Here is a 19,912-nt window from a genome sequence, read left to right on the forward strand (position 1 = left end):
TTCTGAGCAGGGGCGAGGCTTTCCTGGAGAGGGAGCTCAGATCCGGGGGCGGTGGACAGAGCCTTGAATCCTTGGCAGAGGAGGGGTGGCTGTCCTTGGGGACCAGGAAGCAGGAAGCCGGTGACGAAGGTTGGGGGTTTTGGAGGTGGGTTGTGGTTGGGGCCACACTAGTGCCTGGAATACCCCACGTCGGGCATGGAGAGTACACAGAGAAGTGGGGTGAACAAGCAGATACCATGCTGGGGTGTGATCTGACCTCGAGGCCCACAGACCCTGAGGACGCGGGGCCTGTGAGCTGGCTGTGGATTTACCCGGACCACCCAGGCCCGCCCAGCCCTCCCATGGCGGCCCCTAGCTCTCTCCATCATGGTTCTTCTCTGTGCAGATTGAGACCCAACTATGACCTATGTTTGCTGTGCTGTGGGGCTGTTTAAAAGGATTATGAGCTCCTTTTGAATGGATTCATTAGGGAAGAAGAATATGTAGATATTCTTTGGGACCTCCAAGTGAACCTTTTACTTCACATGAGGACCTCCACTAACAGAAACAAAATGGTAATAGATGACCAGCCAATATGATGAACAGGATGCATCTCTTTCATTGCTATTGACTTGATAAACATTTTCATGGAGAGTGCTATGTGTCATGTGGTCATAATGTTGAATATGCTCACCCATGTAAGACTAGAAATGCCAGGCGTTCACAGTGCCTTTAATAAAGCCTGACTCAGCAAATGTTTTGTTCTATGAATGAGTCTGAAATCTCAGTCTTACCTAGTGATTACTACACAATTAGGAGAAACATCTGAAGCAAATGAATATGTCAGTGTGCGATAATCCGCTTTTTAAAAAACATATTTCAATTCTATTCTAGTGATCGTTTTCTTTACCTGTCATTTTCCTGGCATTGTTTGTACCTGCATGAATCAGAACAAGAAAGCCTCTTCCTTCCCTATTTGTGAACTTGACCAGTTGACTTTCCAATTCTGTTTCTTTACTTTCTAGTTGAACTTTTATCACTGTGCAAAGAAATTTCGAATTGAAGATGAAGTGCTTTTAATGGGTTACATGGACCACTGCTGGTAATGGGTCACATGGACCCGTGCACTGGAATCATACCAGGATTCTTGCAGGGACCCCATGTGTGTGCGCCCAGGTTTCACCATTGTATCTAAAATAGAATGTAAAATGAGTTAGGAAATTAATAATTCTTTCAATGAGACTTCAAACATTTTTCGTGTTCTACTAGTATTCAATGTTGGGCTTTTTTCCAGTATGGCTTTTCTTCACATTTCCAGGGACTTAGAGAACCTATCTTTCTGATGTAACTACTTCTGTAATTAGATTTCATATTTCTTTTCCTGTTTCTTTTGCCCTTCTCTGTAGATCTATCAGGTTCAAAAGGTAGGCTCTTTGTTCTTTGTTTTCTAATTTGCATGCACTCGTTGTTTTTTTTTCCTTGCCAAGGGCCTGGTCACCTTTCAGAAATAATGCCTTTCATTGAAAATACGTAGAATTTTTTACTGCTTTGTTTACAAATTGGTTTGATCAAGAATGCTGAAGTCATCTTTACTTCCACCCCAGAAAAAAGCAACCATCAGACGCACCTCTGTCGACAGAATGTTTTCCTCATCTCTGCTTTTCTCAAGGAATTAGAAAATTGTTTCTTTGGGGAAAAACAAATTCTAAGATAAAATAAAATCACACTTCAGAATTGGGGAAACCTTTGAAGTCAGATATTTAGAGAGAAAGATTATTCTTCCATATGATTTTATTAGAAAAATTTTAAAATCTCAGTGCAGATTGTGACACATTGAGAGATTATTATATACTGATTTAAAAATCTGATTAAAAAAGAAAATGACACAACAGTAAAATCCAATAGCTTAAAATAAACATGCCCTCTATCCCTAAACATTCATGGTGGTAACATGCATGTCTATTTCCTAGGCACTTAGAAGCAGCTGAGATTTAGAGAGAAATACACTAGCAGGCCAGGCACACAAATTAAGGTCAGAAACAACTAGATCAGTGGTTCCTGATTCGGTGACAATGATGGAGGGAGTGGTTGGTTCCCTGAGAATTTATAGAGTATGTCTACAGTGAATCTTTCCCAAACCTGAATCTAGTTTGTTACTTCTGACATCTATCATAGTTGCTTTTTATAAATCTATTTATAGATAAAGAAGAACTGTATTTTTTTTTCTTTTAGAGCAGCTAAGAAAATCAAAATAAGATGACCATTTCAGAGGTTAGAATAAGCACGTCCTTTTAAATACGCGGTCAGTAAATTTAAAATTCCGGCCGTGGATTCCTTCACTGGCTACAATACTGGATTGCCTTTGCTTCCTGTCCCCCACCCCCAGTCCGCATAACTACTGTCTAGAAGAGTGTGGAGAAATCAGATAAATGGGTGCCAGAATCTATTTGTACTTTATTAGTTTTTGTAGGGTCTGGTATTGGAATGCATATTGAAGCTAGATCCAAACATACTTACAGAGTGGCGGGAAGAATTTAACAAGAGTCAAAGCTGGCCAGGCTGGGGAACCCTCCCTGTAACGAACTGTCCAAAACCTAGGAAAGAGACCCGCCTAGTAATTAACACTTTGGCTCATTCCTTTCTGGTTCCAGAGCACTATTATTTTTCTGTTTAGTAACTCACCAGGGATACAATGTTAGACCTTCGTCAGAATGTTAACTGGTATACAAAGTAACTCTAGAACAGAGCTCAGGAAATCCACAGTAGAAAAGCAGATACACATTTTTATAACAAAGATGTGCCAAGGGAAGGGAAGGCATTCCTTATCATTAAGATTTGAGAAAAGAAAGAGGAGGCAGTAAACGTCTCTCTCTCGGTCCACTTGGCTGTTCTGTGTGATGGTTTCTCTTCTACTGAACCAAAGCTATTTCTGAAAGTCAAGCACCTTTTGTGTTGTAAGTCTGGTTCTTGCTTCCTCTGCATGACTCACTGGCTAATCATAGTCGTTTACATTTGAAACATTGTATGCTTTCCGCACTTGGCTGTGCTAGCCTGCTCACTAACATCAGAACTTCCAGTTAGTTGCACTTTCCGCTGGGGGGGGGGGTGCTCTCCCTCCCTGAAATGACGGGGAACCGTAGCTATAGGCATAGCAGTGATGTGTAAGGTCACCATGAACTAGATGGAAGATTTTGAATGCTGGTTCTTATTTTTATCACAAAAAGAGCAAGAGATGGTGTGCAGTATTTGATATAAGTATAGAATTGGCAGAAAAGGGAAATATGAAAATAGAAGAACAGATCATACAGACTTCTGTTGGAATTGAAATATTTTTTGTGCCTTTATATAGGCCCCCTTAAAAAAAAAAAAAAGAACTGTCGTCTTTCTATCTTTGTAATCAAGCCATGAGCTGAAGAGGGCTGATGGTGTCACATTTTACAGGTGAGAAACCTGGAATTTGGCTATGAGAGCAGGGCCAACATTAGCTGAATGCAAAATGGCTTTAAGCTGTTGCATTTCACTTCACTCGAAGTTAGGAGAGTGACTTACAGAAAAAGACTAGGCGCATGTAGTTTTGATATATTACATTTCTGTATTGGTTGAAATTTGAAAGCATGGTTAAATTCTCCCTTGTTTTTTTCTCTTCCACTTTCCTACTTAGCGCCCTCTCTAAGAGAAAGGGGCAAGACTGTCGGGGAGCCATTATATTTAAAATCTGGCCACCCTTCAAAATAAACTGAAACTAAGCCAAACATAGCAGCATGTTTTGGCAATTAGAAAACAATTTCAAAACGTGTCTTGGACTTCTAGCATCTAATATTTTTTCTGATTATGAAGTTTTAATGTATAAAGAGGAAAACCACATCTATGTTAGATGATATGGAGGTTTGGTTGATTATTCCTTGCTTTTTCTATTGGAATTGTGGGAAAAGTGAGGAGAAATGCAAAACCCCATTATTGGAGACTAGACTTGGGCTCCCGCCTATCTTGGGAATGACTATATTTAGTAAGGGCAGTAGCCATTCTGAATCTGCTTTTCTAATTTTAACTTGGACCACCGGGGCTGAGACAAGCAAGGTAAAAACATGGAGGCAGTCGCTAAAGAAAATGTCAAATATAACCTGCTACCATAAATTTTTTTTTTCTGTTCCAAGCCCCTTAGCCACTCAGTCATCGTTTCCATCAGTGACATGCCATGAAGACATCCAAAGAACATAAATTATCATGGGCCTAAGTTTAGTGTAGATATCAGATAGCTGGAGCAAGGGCACCAGAGACCTAGGGGTCATCATGCACTCTGTCCCTGTCCCCTGGGCTTTCTCACTGCTGTAGCAGCTTGAGTACCTTGGCTCTGCAGTCTTGAACAGCCTCACACAGGGGTTGCACCGGCAATTTTCAGCTCCGCTCCGCAGCGCTCCGCTCCACCCTGGCCCCGTGGGCTTGCCTGGGAGGGGGTGGGATGAGGAGGTCTCTCTGCATGGGCTCCCCTCACTGGAGGCACTTCCCTGCAGAGCCCTGAATGTGGTATTTACTGCTGTGCCTCGGCATGCTCCCTTCCCCGTGTGGCTTGGGCAGCAGTTTGGAAGTGCATGTCAGAACAGTTTCTTACGTGGTTACTGTTTCACGTCTTGCCTAATTTTCTTTCCCTTCTGTCTATAGAAATATTATGGGCTGGATACAAAATGGGGTGACATCGAGCAGTGGATGGTAGGCCTTGAATACAATTTTAAGAAACTGAAATGGTTTATAATTTGATTCTTAGGAAGTTTAATTATATTGATAGATTCCTACTGTACCATAATTTAATACTGAGAGATTTTCTTCCAGGGACTTCTGCATCTGGCCTGATTGTTTATATCTGTATGAAGCTGGGTTAGAACTGGTCCTGGCTGGCGTTTTTGTCTGGTCTGGTCAGTAGCTGCTGACTCCTGGAGTCTCCAGGCTAGCAGCTTGTGGCCTCCAGTGCCACCCCGCCCTGTCTCCTCAGGCCAAGGGCTCTCCATTAGCACACTCAGGAGGAGATGGTACCCCAGGCATGAGGCTCTAGAAGGGGGAGCATTCCCCTTGCTGTCCACTGGCCCCAAGAGAACGTGGACCCACTCCTCTCCTTAATTCGTCCACATGAGTTCCTCCCACCTCCTCCTGTCCTTGACACTTACTGAATGGCCTCATGAACATCATCACATACTTTTAGCAACTGAGAACCTGGCCAGTGTGGAAATGTCATATTCGATGTCTCTTACGCATAAATAATCCAAGGAAATGTAAAACTACCTCCTAATATCTTAGACACCTGTGTAGAACGGGAAAGAGAATAGTTCCTGAAATATGAACAGTATACACTTCCTCTATTGAAAGAAATGATTAACTTCAGCCTTCAGTATGTGTAAACCATTGTTTTAAGCTTCTATGACGGATGTATTTTTATCAAATCTTAAGACCCAGTTAAAAGATGCCTCATTGTTTTCTATACCACTGAGAAAGAAAAAAACGCTGCTAATTTTAATGTGAATGACTTTGATGATAAGATATACCCCCACTTCAGAGATATCCAAATATAAAAAAGTGTGTGCATCTCAGAATGCACAAAATATAGTAGATTGGGTGATTTCCTTATTGGAGCTTTTATGGAAATGATTTATCTTCTGATTCCCAAAGGAAAGAGAATAAGGTTCTGAATGTAGGTGGAAAGGTAGGTTGGTTAAAATGGACCACGTTGTAGAGGTTAGGAACAAACAAAGGCCCATCTTTTCCCCCAACACACTTTCAAAGCCAAAATGAAATATGCCAACTGCTTGTGTGCTTACATGCTCCCCAAAGAAAACATTCTTCCTCAGTGGTTTAATTGAAGCCTTTTTAATGGCATCAAAGAAAATATTTATTTGACATTTATATCAGAAATACCGTATTGTGTCACAACCAGACTAAGGCTTCTGTTTTGTCTGTACCTGACCTTTAATACTGTTTCTTCCATTGCTTTGGTAGGAAGACAGTGAGCGCTATTCGCGTAGATCCAGAAGAAACACATCGGTTAGTACTGTGTTCGCTTTGATTGAAGTCTAATTTATAGTTGTAGTAGCTGAAGTACATGAATCAGATATGTCTTAGCGATGCTTATGAAAGAAACTACTATTGATACTATTATCTGAACAAAGATTGTGGACTCGACTTCTAGCATTTTGACCTAACTTTGTGAGGGGAGAATGGGAAATTTCTGAGTATTAATATATATTCATGACAGTTTTAATGCTCTTTTGCTATCCAGTACCCACAAATAATTTGCAGAGTGATATGCATTGAGGCTCTGTGTTTGTAGATTACCCCCAAAGTAAGTAACACCACTTCAGTGAAATTAACTTAAAGCGGTAACATCCTAAAAACAGCCCTCTGTAAACAGAGGTGCACACACAAGGCCCATTTGGGGAAGACGTAGGCTCACGTCCACTGAGGTTTCCAGAGGTGCCTGATCTGCCCCACTGCTGTGGTGTCAGATCGGCCGCATCTCTCTGAAAGCTGGACATGGGTTTCTTTATATTATGCTTCATGGTTGTTTTCATCCTTTCTTTTACTAGGCTTCTGATGAAGATGAGCGCATGTCAGTGGGTAGTCGTGGAAGTCTGAGGGTCAGTAACCAGAATGATTGGGTTTGCATGGTTTACGGTTGGCCATCTTTGTGCTGTATCCCTGCGTTCAGATTTCCTATTCATTACCCCAGAGTCTAACGGAGAAGCGGCTCATTTGAAATCTAATCAAAGGTGGGGCGTTTCCTTGTGTTGCAGAGAGATTATTGATAAGCACAGCGCCCTCTGTTGTGTCTCTCTCCCAGGAGTGGACATCATAATGTTTGTATATTTCTCCACATCACGGCACTGCCACGCCTTAAGTTGTCTTGGCGATGCTGCTGTGATGAAGGGGGCTATTGGCATACGTGCTCCCAGTCAGATTTGCATCTCAGGTAAAGTAACTGTTCTTCAGTGCTATTTTTGTGTAGCTCCTTGAAAGCTGCTGTAGGCTGCCTGGTGGGAAATTGGCACAGGCTAGATCCATGAGCCCCGGGACTGCTCACCCTCAGGAGTCTTACCTTTGGTCAGCTGTGATGAAATCTCTTCATCACTGACAGCTTGATGGTTGATAAAGACAAATACGTATTTTTCCTTAAATATTCCCAAAATCTCCATAATGAGACTTGAAAACATTGCATGCCTTGGGAAGTGAAGTAGAGAAACTGTGTTTTGCTTCGTTCTTTAAGTCAGTACATTACTCTGAGCTTGTCAGTTTTATTTATTACCGGGTCACAATTGCTGTCACTGCTGGTAGGAAGTAGGTCTCAGTGCAGCCATCCGTTTCGCTCAAGAACTGTATAGAGCAGAAGGCTTGTTTTTGATCACCATGACAATTAAATTAGACAAATCTAGACTTCCTGTATGCACCGTGAATGTGCATTTCATCTGGCTGTTCACAACAGTAAGTGTAAAGGTAACACATTGTCGTTCTGTCGAGCAATCGTTGTCATGGTCCTAGCAGTGCCCAAAGCAGATCATAGTGATTTTGCCAGAAAGTAACGGTTCAGATGTGAAGTCAGTTGAAGAGCTTCCTTGCTCTCTGAAACTTTCCCCTGAGCCATACAGTTATAACGTCCTCAAAGATCTCGTCTCTGACAAGAGTCAAGCTAGAGGAAGTAACATTTAACCAAAGCATTATAAATGCAAAACTCAGTTTGCAGAATCTGTGGCAGAGACACAGAAATGACAGATGTTGAGCAGGCGCAGGAGAAGGCTGAGTCCTTGAAACCAAGAGAAGAAGATACTGTTTTCAGGAGGAGGGGAGGGGTCAAGGGAGCATAGGACTAAGGGCCAACCACTGGCCTTAGCGTCATGGAGGACGTCGGTGACCTTGACAAGGAAACTTTTGGTGGAAATGGTGAGAACAAAATCTGATTAATGCAGGCTCAAGAGAGAACAGCAGAGAAATTGGACACAGAATCCAAATCTATCACAGTATCCATTTTCAGATCTGTGATCCTCCTGAAATTGTATTCAAGATTTTGTGTGTACTTGGATTTTTCTGGGAAAAGAATTTGTCCCTTTCCTAAGATACCTCAGAAAGATTCCTGACGCCAAAGAGTTTAAACTATTAAAATCATTGTTTATAGCATTCATAACATTTTCAATGATTTTACCCAGGCATGAGTTAAATTTCTTTGCTAGTCACCATTCTCTGCCAAGATTTCCAGCATATTTGTTTTAAGGTATAAAATTTTATAGAAGAAGCCCACAATCTGGACATTAAATAAGAGAGGAGCAGAAAGTGGAAAATCAACAGTGGACAGGATTCTTGTGTTTAGCCAGGTGGTTTCCTACACTATTCTTTCCCATGATACACTTGGTCTAAAGAAATAATGCTTTAAAAAAAGTCACAGACCTTGAGAACTTGGATCCTGGAGGTAAGAGTGAGACCTCATAACTTTGACAGGTTCAGGACAAGCACAGAACAGTGAGGAGGTGACAGCATCAGTCCCCAAGCCCTCAGGGGCCTGGGAGCTCTGGCCTCCTTTCGTTGGTGGGCCAGCTGCCCTGCAGAGAGGAACCTCCTTTCACCCGCTCCCTGTGCAGGGTCAGTGTGTTCTGCTTTGATATATGTTAATATTCTGAAATCTTTAGTTTGTAAAGTTCAAAGGTCATATCTTTTATTTCTTGACATTCTCAAAATACAGGCCTTCTCCATTCAACTGGCAGTGATAGTAAACCCTTAAAAATGGGGGGAAATTTTACTTTCCTCGTGTTTGCATGGGCATTCTTCTCAGTAAACCTAGATATTGAATATCATAAGATTTTAATTTTTCTTATTTAAAAATTGATAGTGATGTATGTGTTCACATTTTGCCTAACATAAATAGAATGTATCTTATAGAGGAGAAACTAAGATTGCTCAAACTGCTTCAGATTTCATGAATTATAGTAACATTTGCCATGCAAATTTTATTTAATGTTACTGGATTTTATGATGGCTGTCATTCTAATGTGATTCCTTTTGTAAATACACGTGAGGTCCTGGAAGTCATGTAAAAATGTAATTTTGTCACGATTTCAAGATTACCTGGGTTTTGCTTTATGTTTTCTGGTGTTTGGGTTCGCTTTGTAATTGATTTTGGCAACTGTTTTCTGTTCTTTTCCTCTTCCACCCTCGTGCTGACAGTCGCAGCCTGACTTGGAGTATGGGGGTCCTTACGCCTGGGTGAGATGGTCGGATAGATGTCGAGGCATGATCCTAATAGTGCTGTGTGATGGGGAATAACCTATGGTGTTTCCACTAATCTCATGGGTGTGTTTGTCCAAAAAGCCAAGTCGGTCTTTGTCTAGAAAGACACACATGCTGTCCACCAGACCCCCTGGGGGGGTGCCGCAGGCCGGAGGGCAGGTGTACCTACCAGAGTGAGCGTTCTTCTTGCAGAGCCCCTTGGGTGTGTCTCTGATCCTCAGGGTCAGGCTCCGTGCTTGAACACACTCACTCGCCGCACGGTTTTCGAGCACCAGCTGTCTGCCACACGCTGTGCTAACAGCTGTGGGTACCAAGACGGGACTAGAGTATCTTGCTTTCAAGGAACTCAAATCAAATCAAGAATTCCCAAAACTTCTACATTTCCTTTCAAAGATTAAAGTCAAAGTCATTTTCTCTAATGAAAAATCCATTATTTTTTAATCTGCATCCATTCAAATTAAATGTGCAATCTGGCTCTTTTGCCAAAAAGTGCTGTTTTACAAAGACCTCGGTTCTGGTACCAAAAACGAAATCTTTAGATTTCAATTTGGAACTTCCCTTCTTACATCTGTCTATCTGCACCTTTTGCGCAGAAAAACCTGTGCATCTGAAAACCTGTACATTTAAATGACACCAAAAAGGAGAGAAATCGAATCTCGCCAGAAATGAGCAATAAAGTGCCTCTGCACTGAAGTGATATAGCAGATTATGCACTGCTTCATGTCTTAGGACTTTTTCTGAAAGCATTTTGTGCTTCATTCATTCCACTGCCTTTGAAAATTATTTAGCAACTTTTTGTTAAAATGTAGTTTTTACCTTGAAGACGGTAATGAATAGTGCCATATTTCTGCACCGCACGCTCACCCCCCCGAGCCTCCTGGAAGGGCTGCAGTTCACCGCTTTAGACAGGAGCTGCTGGCCACGGAGAAGCCGGGCATTCCATCCCGGTCTTGGCCTCAGCCACTGGCGAGCAATAGATCCGCCGTGGAGAACGCGAGGCACAGAGGCACGTAACTAGATTCAGGAAGTGCTCTTCACAGAATCTCCCACAGCGCTTCACAGTGACTCCGTTCTAGCAGCTCTTCTGTTCTCTAAGTCTAAGTAAATGTCTGCACAGTGTATTTCCGGATTTTTAGCCTTCTTATTTTAAACTGACAGTAAACTGTACTTAAGGGCCAGCCCTGGTGGAATGAATGAGTACACATGTGTTAGCAATACTCAGAAATACATTCCGGATTTTGTTTTTCTTTTCCATTTTCATTCTGTTTTCGAACTAAGTTGAGTGCATCAAATGTTGCACTTCAGAGGTTTGATTTGGCCTTTCTTATTTTGCTTCCCGTCTTTCCTACCCGTAGATGTGATCTTTTGACAGTATAAAAATGATCTAACATCATTAATCGAACAAGATAGCGGTTGATGTTTGCTTGCATGGTCAGTGTGAAGGGCGCTGGTGCTTTGATAGCAACGGCAGGGTGGTTGGAAGCATTCTGACTAATCACAAGGTACCACTGGAATCACTGGCTTTGATAAGGCTTTCATTCTTGTATGTTACTTACACTCTTTTAGAAAATACTAGTTTGTGAATGTCTTCTGTATTTCATTCTCTCTGAGAGCAGCGCTCCGCAGTGTTACTGTGTGTAAGATTCACATCCCCCGGCCCCAGCTTTAGGTGTTCTGACTGCCCAGGTCAGGGGCACATGAGGTCACCATGATGCACGTGGTCTGCACAGTAAGGGGTGTTGAAAAAACAGTCTCCGCAGCAAAGAAAATTGACCATCCGTGAGACCTGACTTCAGATGAAGTTGATACACCACCTGTGGACTTTTTATTCTAATGTGTTGATTTTCAACTCTCCTTATCCTGTTATGCTATGTATAAAAACAGCTCCACCCACCCAAATCCAACACATAAAAAACTATCCAAGAGGAAAACGGTGGTGTCCTTTAAGAGGTCAAAGTCCTTTTCACTATAGGGATGTCAATGAGCTCCTATGGATTTGAGAATTCATGCTAGGAATATATTCCCAATGACAGAATTGCATTACAACAGAAAGTGTGGATGTCCACAGAGCCTGTGAAGGGAGTTTTTCCTGCATGGCCACGGAAGGCTGGAAGAGAAACGGTGACAGATGAGGGGTGCACTTGCTCTCCTGTCCTTCGCCCTGCTCTGCTCTGCGCTGCAGGTGGCATAGAAAGTGAGATGACCAGAAGGAACGGTTTATCTAGAGCAGCGTGTAGTCCATAAAGCAACCGTGGAAAGCCAGGGGGCTTATATATGTGGTATGTTTTACTTCCTCGCTGATTAGAAAAGTCAAAGTCATCTACAATTGATTGATGTTAGCTTTTATTATTATATTAATTTTTTTCCAGGAACAAGTTTCTAAACAGCCACCAAAAGAATAAGACTGTGGTCTGAAGTCTACAAGTCCCTGACACACATTTCCATCTCAGATAGTCTTGTCGGTCGGTCAAGAGGAAAGGGAAGTAGATTGAGTAAAATTCCTGCCTATCTCCAAGGATTTTTTACTATCAAATTTATTTCAGAGATGTCTTAACGTTACTCATCAGAGTTTTCAAATTTAAAGTTGAGGGATTTCTACACACTCTCCTGTTTGATTTAGAAACTTCAGATTGACTTGTTTTTGAGTTGTAACCAAATAGGTAGTTTGATCGTCAAGATTTCATGAATCTGGACTTATGATCTGTCTAGAAATTAATTTATTTATTCTTCATTAGTGTCGTAGCTGCAACACACATGCTAACCAGTCTCCCGTTGCCCGACCCTGTGAACAAGGACACGCTCCTGTTCCCCGTGGGGGCTGGGGACCTGCCAGCACACGGTTCAGGAGGGCACTGCTCCAGGCACTTGGGATACTCATTTTAATCAGAATTAGCCCTCAGCGGCCTTGTCAAGTACGTATTTCTGTGCACATTTCCACGGCTGAGGAAGTAGAGGTGCCAGCAGATTAAGCAAGCCTGTTTGATCATGTCACGTGACAGAGCACTGATTGGGAATTTGGACTCCCTTCCCTTACCCCCTGGCACCTCCTTCCAGTTGTACCAGTCGTGTGGACTGCTTTCCGTTTTCTATCTCGAGAGCGGGTTATGTCTCTGACACTTGGCAGCTCTTGTCTTCGATCAGCAGAAACGTCCTTATAGATGAATGAGACCAATTCTAGAAAGGCCGGGCTTTGGCTGCGGGCATGTGGGTGTAGAGGTAGGAAGAGCAGGGAGGTGGGCACACACTTACTCATTCTCTCTTCTGGAGGACACATTAGGAACTCATGAAATGCGCCTCAGATTTCATTTTGAAAAGTAACTCAGGAAGACTGGATGAATGAGGAGCTCCTATAGAGGATCCTACAGAGGATACACACCCACAATAAACATTTTTTCCATGATGAACCTTTGCAATTATAGATTGAACAGAAGCTATTTCCGAGCCTTCTGGATGCAACTTCATAATGGGCCATAATTTTCAAGGACCTACTGTGAACCAAGAACCGAAACCTGATTGACGCAGGCTGGGTAGTGACCCTGCTTCCTGGCGCTCAGGCTGCTGCAAAGCTAGGACTTCCGTGGCATCGTCACAAACCTGGAGACAGGAAAACTGCCGACAAAAGCAGCTGCGCCCATGCCCATGTGCTGCACCCCACAGAAGTCCTAGAGAGACCTGTAGTTACGGGTAACACTGCCTGGGCTGATCGGATGAGCCCGACTGTCTGATTTCTCCCGAGTCATCATAGAGCGGATCAGAGGCCTGGAGGCATCTAGGGGCATGCTGAGATTGGTGTTACCCTGGGCTCGCCGTTCCTCTGCTCCACTGAGAGAGCTCAGTTTACACCCAGCTAACTCTTCCTTGCTGACTGGTGCCCGCGTCTTCGTTTGCATACTGATGTCAGTTTTCTTTTCTTCATTGAAACAGACAAATGGTTATGATGGAGACTTACATGGATCACAGTCCCTGAATAGAAGATCTGGCAGGGTCAGTATAGTAAATTTACATGACACAAAATGCAAACAGGTTGCTGCAAAGCTTAAAAAAAAATCACTAAATTTAGCTTCTTTGCTTTTTTTCTTTGTTATAGTGGGTCCCTCCCCGCTCCCCAGCCCCAGCCCATAAATGAATGAAAACTAATTTTTCAACTGGTAAACATTCTTTGAATGTTAGCCTTCTAACATTCAAAGTGTTACTGTAAGAGATCGATATTAAAAAGAATCTCTTAAGTTTAAAAATGTGTTGAATTAAATACTTGCTCTTTCATTATTTTGCTGCCCTAGGTGTATGTGCATAATGTCTATATTAAGTATATTCAGCTTTCAAGTATACTTATATTCAACTTTCTCACCCTCTGTGCCCATCTCTCATTTGTCATTTTATTTTTTTTAAGATTTTATTTATTTGATAGCACAAGCAGGGGGAGTGGCATGCAGAAAGAGAGGTAGAAGCAGGCTTCCTGCTGAGCGGGACCTGAGCTGAAGGCAGACACTTAACCGACTGAGCCACCCAGGCGCCCCTCATTTGTCATTTTAAAAACATGTATTTTAGAGTCCATGTGTCCCTGAATACTGGCCCAGTGCAGGCTCAGGAGGCAGCGGAAGAGCAGGGTAGTGCCCTGTGGTGGGAGAAAGGAGAAAGGGACCAATGGCAAGAGAGTCCGAGAGAAGTGGGGAGGGCTTTGGATTTAGCAGGGAGGTCTTAGGGGACTTTACGAAGTGAAACTACATACATTCTAATTAAGTTTCATGACTTGCAGATCTGCTATACGTGAAATTAACTAAAATCTTCCTGTTCCTATATTTGCTTTATTTTTTTTCCTTATAGTAAATTTTACTAGTTGTGCAAATAGTATTTCTTTTCATTTATCTTAATCATATTAAGATATATATATACACTTGAATTATATTTTCAGGTTTCAGAGGGGTAACCCAGTCCCATCTAACTTTCTGAAACTGGCTGATGAGGTTTTTCACCTCTCGTCCTATTACGGATGGCATACACGTCCATTTTATCTAAACTTTTCTCGTTCCAAACTAAAAAAAATCCTCCCGGTTTAAAGGCTGCGTCTTCCTATTTATGTTTTTATACGGACGGCCTTTGGATTATGTTTTTCGGGAAGGCAGTAGTCCAGGGACATAAGCAAGCAGCACGCCATTCTGTGCTTGTGGGGCGTGGACAGTTGGGTTTCCTGCTCAGCCTTCCTGCGGACTGTTCCACACCGGCTTTATAGGACAGGAGCCGCAGTACTCTCTCCCGGCCCCGGACTGCTTGTCGGGGTATGTTGACTAATTGGCAACTTTTCACCAGAATCGATCATAAGGAACCCTCGTTTAGAGCTGGAAGTTACTATAGAAGTTCTGTAATCCACTTTCTACCCACTGGTACCATTCTTCTCTAGAATATCCCAGCCGGGTGGCTGCCGGCACGCCAGGGACAATAGAGATAGCACCAAGCTCTGTGTCATACGTACACCTGTGTATCTTCATCTTTGATTTTTACGTTCAAACAGCAAAAGTGTTCTCTGTGGTTTGGTTTAAGATCTAAGCAATGCCTCTAGACGTCAGATGCCAAAGAACTTGATTATAAAATTGTTCACCACAAAGTAAAATTACATATAAAATGGATTTAATAAACCATCAGGAAATATACCGATTGAAGAACCAAAGAGCCTCCCCTTGCAGACTCTGATCTTGATAAAGTAGATGCCAGGTCACTCTGAAGATGGCTGCAGGCCACTGCGTTCTGGGGGCGACTCTCTCAGGCTGCAGCCTCCCCCCCCCCCCCAGTTTTGGGAGAGCTGCAGCCCTCACATGCTGGGCTGAGGAAAGATTGAAAATCTTGCCACAGACGTAATCTTAGTTCCCTAAGAGAGTATGTAATAAGGAAAGTCCACATTGGGAGGTAATAGACGCCTCATCATGAGATTTAGTAAGTAATTACAAATAATACTAGAGATGAAAAATTGTGAGAACCAGTAAGAGTTAAACCATAGGACATCGCCGAGACACAGACACTGAAATGTAAACTGTAGCCTAGAACTTCTAGTTGGTAAGCATTTCTGCCGTAGCAGTGTCTTGATTCTTACACTACGTTGGTATTCCTGGAGTACTAATACTGGTTTGGTCATTTTATATTTGCCTTTTGACCGGGACAGGTGGTGCTTTGGGGACAGTAAGAAAGTGCTCACCACTTACCATGTCTTCTTTGGTTCTCAGAATTCCAGCTACAGCGGTGAGGGCAGATTCTCTACTTTGTCATCATCCAGAGAGGAGACGTTGGTTGGTTCTCATTTAAATCTTTCACACCCTCTCTTCAGAAACCACAGGTTTTGGAGCATGCCATCTTGTGTGTGAACTCAGCTCTCTTTTCATTTTTAACACCTATTTTATGAATTTTCATTTGGATGGATGTTAAAGTCCATTTTTGAGCAGTAACTAACATGATACATTTAATTCAGGCTTACCCCCCCCCCCCGCCGCCCATCGTGCACTTGAATCATATTTGCATTCAGTTGGACACAAGGAAAGAAAGGATTCATGTGGATATTTTGTAGTCAGAAGTAATCAAAAGGAGAAAAAAATAAGAAAAACCTTGTAATTCTTTCCTTGAGGGTTCCTGAAAACAGTTACTTTGTAGGGTACATGCAAACTTTGTGGCAATTTCTCAGGGATGGGCTAGGAATGGAAATCAAACCAAATCCAAATCCAAATGTCTACACAACAGGGTTCCTTCCCATACTTCAAGGACATGCATCAATCTCAACAGGCACAAATATTTATAAATTATTTAAGAGCCCTTTATCATAGGTAAGGCTTATTTGTTTTAGATAAGTTTCATAATCACTTAGCAAACACTAGGGAACTAGTTCAGGTAGGAGGATCACAAAGATAAACAGGGAGATAGGTAGGTACTCTGGAAGCATTTACTTCTAGAAGACAGACCCACCTAGCAGATACACTAGTGCAGCGGTAATAGGAGGATAGGGAGAAGTAAGTGTCATAACAAAGGATGTGAACTGAATCATGAAGAATACAGAAGAAGAAAATAAATAGAAACTAAGCAGGTAAAGCCACGGAAGTGTAACTGCTGGTGCCCCATCCTCCCTTGTCATGCCTCACCCCCTCCCCCTTTTCACCCCTGCTGCAGGGGGCTCCAGGCGTGGCTGGCAGCTCCATCCCCCCCATCAGCTTGCTTGCCCACTTTCCAAACTCCCACTGCTGCCTCCCAGCCTCATATATGAGTAAATACCCCATCCCTTCTTCCCCCAGTAGGTGAATTTTGACTGAATATCATCAGATCTGCTGTAAGCACCAACGTATTGGTGGGTTTCACCATCTTGAATTTTTTGTGTGATGTGTGTATTTCGGTGGGAGATTTGCTATTGCAAAGAGTACTTTCTCATTCGGAAAACTTTACTTCGTCCTCACTTTCCGAGCTGAGATACTTGCTCTAAAGTAGAAGATGGTGAGCGGTACCTAATATGCAGATGTGAATTACTCACCAAAGTTAAGCATGTCTCTGACTCACTTAAATTCCTTTAAGAGATATAACCCACATTCAGAGCGTTAAAGTCAAAATTAGAGTGGATCCGTTCCAAACATTAAACATCAGAACTTTCGTGAGGCCCCATGTCCCCACCCTTGCTCTTCCTGAGATCTTATCTTACTCACCGACCCGCAGAATCTTCTGGTAATTGTCACGCTCTGTGGGTGTCATATCTATTCCTGCACAACACACGGGCTTGTTTGATTTTGTTTAAATATAAAAACAGAAAGATATTAATGTTGTACGGAGTACTGAAGACTCTTCTACATATTTCTCCAGTCTTTTTGGATTTGTCAGACCCATACCCTGGGCATGGCGGCCGCAGCTGTGGGCGCTTTCTCCCCCACCCGGGTCGTGGTGCTTTCCATGTGCCCCAGAGGGGTGGACAAAATGGTTTCTACACAGAATGTTCTCCCAACCACTGGAACAAGTTTCAGTATTTGTGGGAAACATTAGAAAGTTTCTCCCTGTTCGCCCCCCGCCCCCCAGAGTTCCACCTGCTGGCCCCTCAGGTCACATGGGTGTAGCTTATGCCAGACAGAGGAATGACAGGCACAAGTCTGGGACCTTGAAGGGATGGCGGGATATCTTCAGGGGACGTCAGGTTCCTGGAAGGGAACCACTTCACCTCCAAGGACTGCCCCATGCTCGTACACGTGGTAGAACATTGCCGGGCAGTCTGAAGTTGCTGGCTTCCTCCTCGAGGAGCCTTTAATTTGGATAGAATATTTTATTTGGGGAAACCATGGATACAGTAGTATTCCCCAGAAATGTTGAGAGACTGTTGGTCTCAGAATTATACCACTGAATCTATCCTGTCCTCTGTGAATCCTGAACACGCACACACATCACGTCAGTACGTAAGGAAGCCACACCAGAGATCATGTCTAGTGAAATATTTTATTACATAAAGGTTGATATCTCTGCTGATTCTTAGTTTTGAATTTTTTCCCACCAAACTTTAAAACTTAGAGCTTCAGTTACAAAGACCTTGAAAACCCTGATGGTCTCACTATCAATTAAAATTAATGAAATCTAATTTTGCCTGTATGTCGACTCAGAACTCCTAATTTGGTCCCACGTCACAGATTTGTCGATTAACTAGGCTGTCTTTATTTCCTTCTGACTGTCCTGCTTTCTCCCTGCTCCATTAAGTGCATGCCCTTTACCGATTTTGTCGTAAAACAGATTTGTGTGAATTTACGATACCGTTGGACCTTTGAGGTGAAATGAAGCTGTGAGCCCTTCTCCCTCTCCTGCCCATTTTCTCTGATTACAGGGACTGTCCTGCTCCGACCTCGGGCTTCCTGGTGCTGGCCTTGCTCCCAAACCCCTGTCTGCCCAGAGTGGAAACCGGGTCTGTTCTCCTCCTTGTCATCCCCTTCCTCCCTCTCTTTCCTTCTGCGTCTATCCCTTCACTTTCCAATCAAAGGTACGAGGACACTTCAACCTCCTCTGTCTGAAGTCCAGACACCAGAGTTCAGCAGGCGTTTTATTCATCTGGACTGACTTGCTAAGACTTTTCTCAACGCTTTAAAACATTATCAGAATAATCTGGGACCTTATATAGAAAAAAGGGAATTGAGGAAAAAGGAGGCTCTATTAAACGTATATTTCCAAAAGCTCAGGTTCAAAGAATTGGTCTCTTGGGTCTCTCCTCCTTTTCCAGCAATTGTTCACCATTTGGGGTTTCATTTGTTTCTTTAAAAATATTTTTCTCTTGTAAATGTGTCCAGGAAGCAATTTGGAAGGCTTTTGTGCTTAATCTGACTCCTCCATCTTTGAGAAGTGGGAGAACGGGGATATTCTCTTTGGCTCAGTCTCCCCACTGTTTCCTGTTTTTCCAAGGCCGGTGTGCGGGTCAGGCCCTGAGGGGCCAGGCCTTTTCAGCTGTAGGAATATGAGTCCCGTTCTCACACGAGGATCTCGGTGTCAGAGTCCAGGACAGATCACACTGTGGAGGTTGAACTGTCATCTCCCTGAGCTGCTGAGCGATTCATCCCTGGTCATGCACATCCCTGACTGGCTTGGTGGCCCTGGACTGCGGGCTTACGTGGCCTCTGCCTATAAATGAGTCATGATCCTATTCTGGACCCAGGGCCCGGCTGCCCCGGGAGCTGCCCTTCGCTCTGGCACCTGCCCACCTGGGCACGACTCTGCCTGGTCCATGGTGTGGGTGTGGGTCCTCTGATCCAGGGGGCTGCCAGACCTCGCTGGCCGGCACCGTCTGGCAGCTCCTTTTGGGTCCTCACGACCGTGACTGGGATCACTTGATGGAAATAAAAGCACCGTTTCCGCTGCGCTCCTCCTGTGTGGGAATTTATGCATTAACACCCTTGAGTGCGTTATTAACCTGGGATTTTGAGGTGTGGGTTTGGTGGCTGCCCGTGGTGTTTTCACCCTGTCACCATTGTCTCACTCCCTGACCCTTTCCTCCAGGAATGCCTGAAAAGAAGTGACTAGAAAATAGTCCTAGTTCAGAGATCCTGGGGACCGTGGCTGTTTTAAAGTTGGATTTGCATCTATTGATGTACTGAAACATGGGCCCTACACTGACTTCTTTTTTCTTCTAACCTTTGTGCAATAATTTGGCTGTCATCACTTGAAAGCATCTTGATTTTCTTGTCACTATTATTTGTTGCTGTTTTCTCAAGGCTTTTAAAACCTGCCATTTGCTCTCGTCCTCCAGCCCTCCTATCTGCACAGCGCTGCCCGGCCTGCTGGGAGTTACCGGGTGCGTGTGCTGCCCGCCCCCCTGCCCCCACGCCCCTCCCCCGTCTGCTGACCTGCCCCCACCCCATTCCCCATCCTCACACCCCATCTCCCCAACCCCCACCCCATCCCATCCTCCCCCATCCCCATCCCCCTGCCCCCATCACAGTCCCCCTGTCAACCCGCCACAGTCCCCTGACCTGCCCCATCCCCACCCCCTCCCATCCGCCATCATCCCCTATCCCCCTGCTCCTGTCACCCCCACCACAGTCCCCTGACCTGCCCCCACCCCTCCCCCAGTCCCCATCCCTCTGCCTCCATCCCCATCCCATCCTCCCACCCCATCCCCCCATCGCCCACCCCCCTCCTAATTCCCCCCCCCCCGCCCCGTCCTCATCCCCCATTCCCCCTGCCCTCA

General features: G+C 43.8%; 1 protein-coding gene across 28 annotated transcripts in view; it reads left to right on the forward strand.

Annotated features, from left to right (window-relative positions):
* Positions 1 to 19,912, forward strand: part of LRRFIP1 (LRR binding FLII interacting protein 1) — an 82,864-nt gene that overhangs the window by 23,358 nt on the left and 39,594 nt on the right. For 8 of the 28 annotated variants that reach the window (XM_078071510.1, XM_078071529.1, XM_078071528.1 and 5 more), the window contains exons 3-10: positions 1,386 to 1,403; positions 4,639 to 4,686; positions 5,965 to 6,009; positions 6,552 to 6,602; positions 9,175 to 9,213; positions 13,162 to 13,221; positions 15,453 to 15,515; positions 18,062 to 18,139. The exons of 5 other annotated variants lie outside the window; for them this stretch is intronic. In XM_078071510.1, the coding sequence (XP_077927636.1) occupies positions 1,386 to 1,403; positions 4,639 to 4,686; positions 5,965 to 6,009; positions 6,552 to 6,602; positions 9,175 to 9,213; positions 13,162 to 13,221; positions 15,453 to 15,515; positions 18,062 to 18,139 (402 nt within the window). Of the gene's footprint in view, positions 1 to 1,385; positions 1,404 to 4,638; positions 4,687 to 5,964; positions 6,010 to 6,551; positions 6,603 to 9,174; positions 9,214 to 13,161; positions 13,222 to 15,452; positions 15,516 to 18,061; positions 18,140 to 19,471; positions 19,517 to 19,912 lie in introns of all 28 variants that reach the window. 15 more of the 28 variants (XM_078071516.1, XM_078071518.1, XM_078071520.1 and 12 more) reach the window with 8 other exon arrangements.

This window comes from Halichoerus grypus, chromosome 4 (assembly GCF_964656455.1).
Source record: "Halichoerus grypus chromosome 4, mHalGry1.hap1.1, whole genome shotgun sequence".
NCBI classification, from domain to species: domain Eukaryota; kingdom Metazoa; phylum Chordata; class Mammalia; order Carnivora; family Phocidae; genus Halichoerus; species Halichoerus grypus.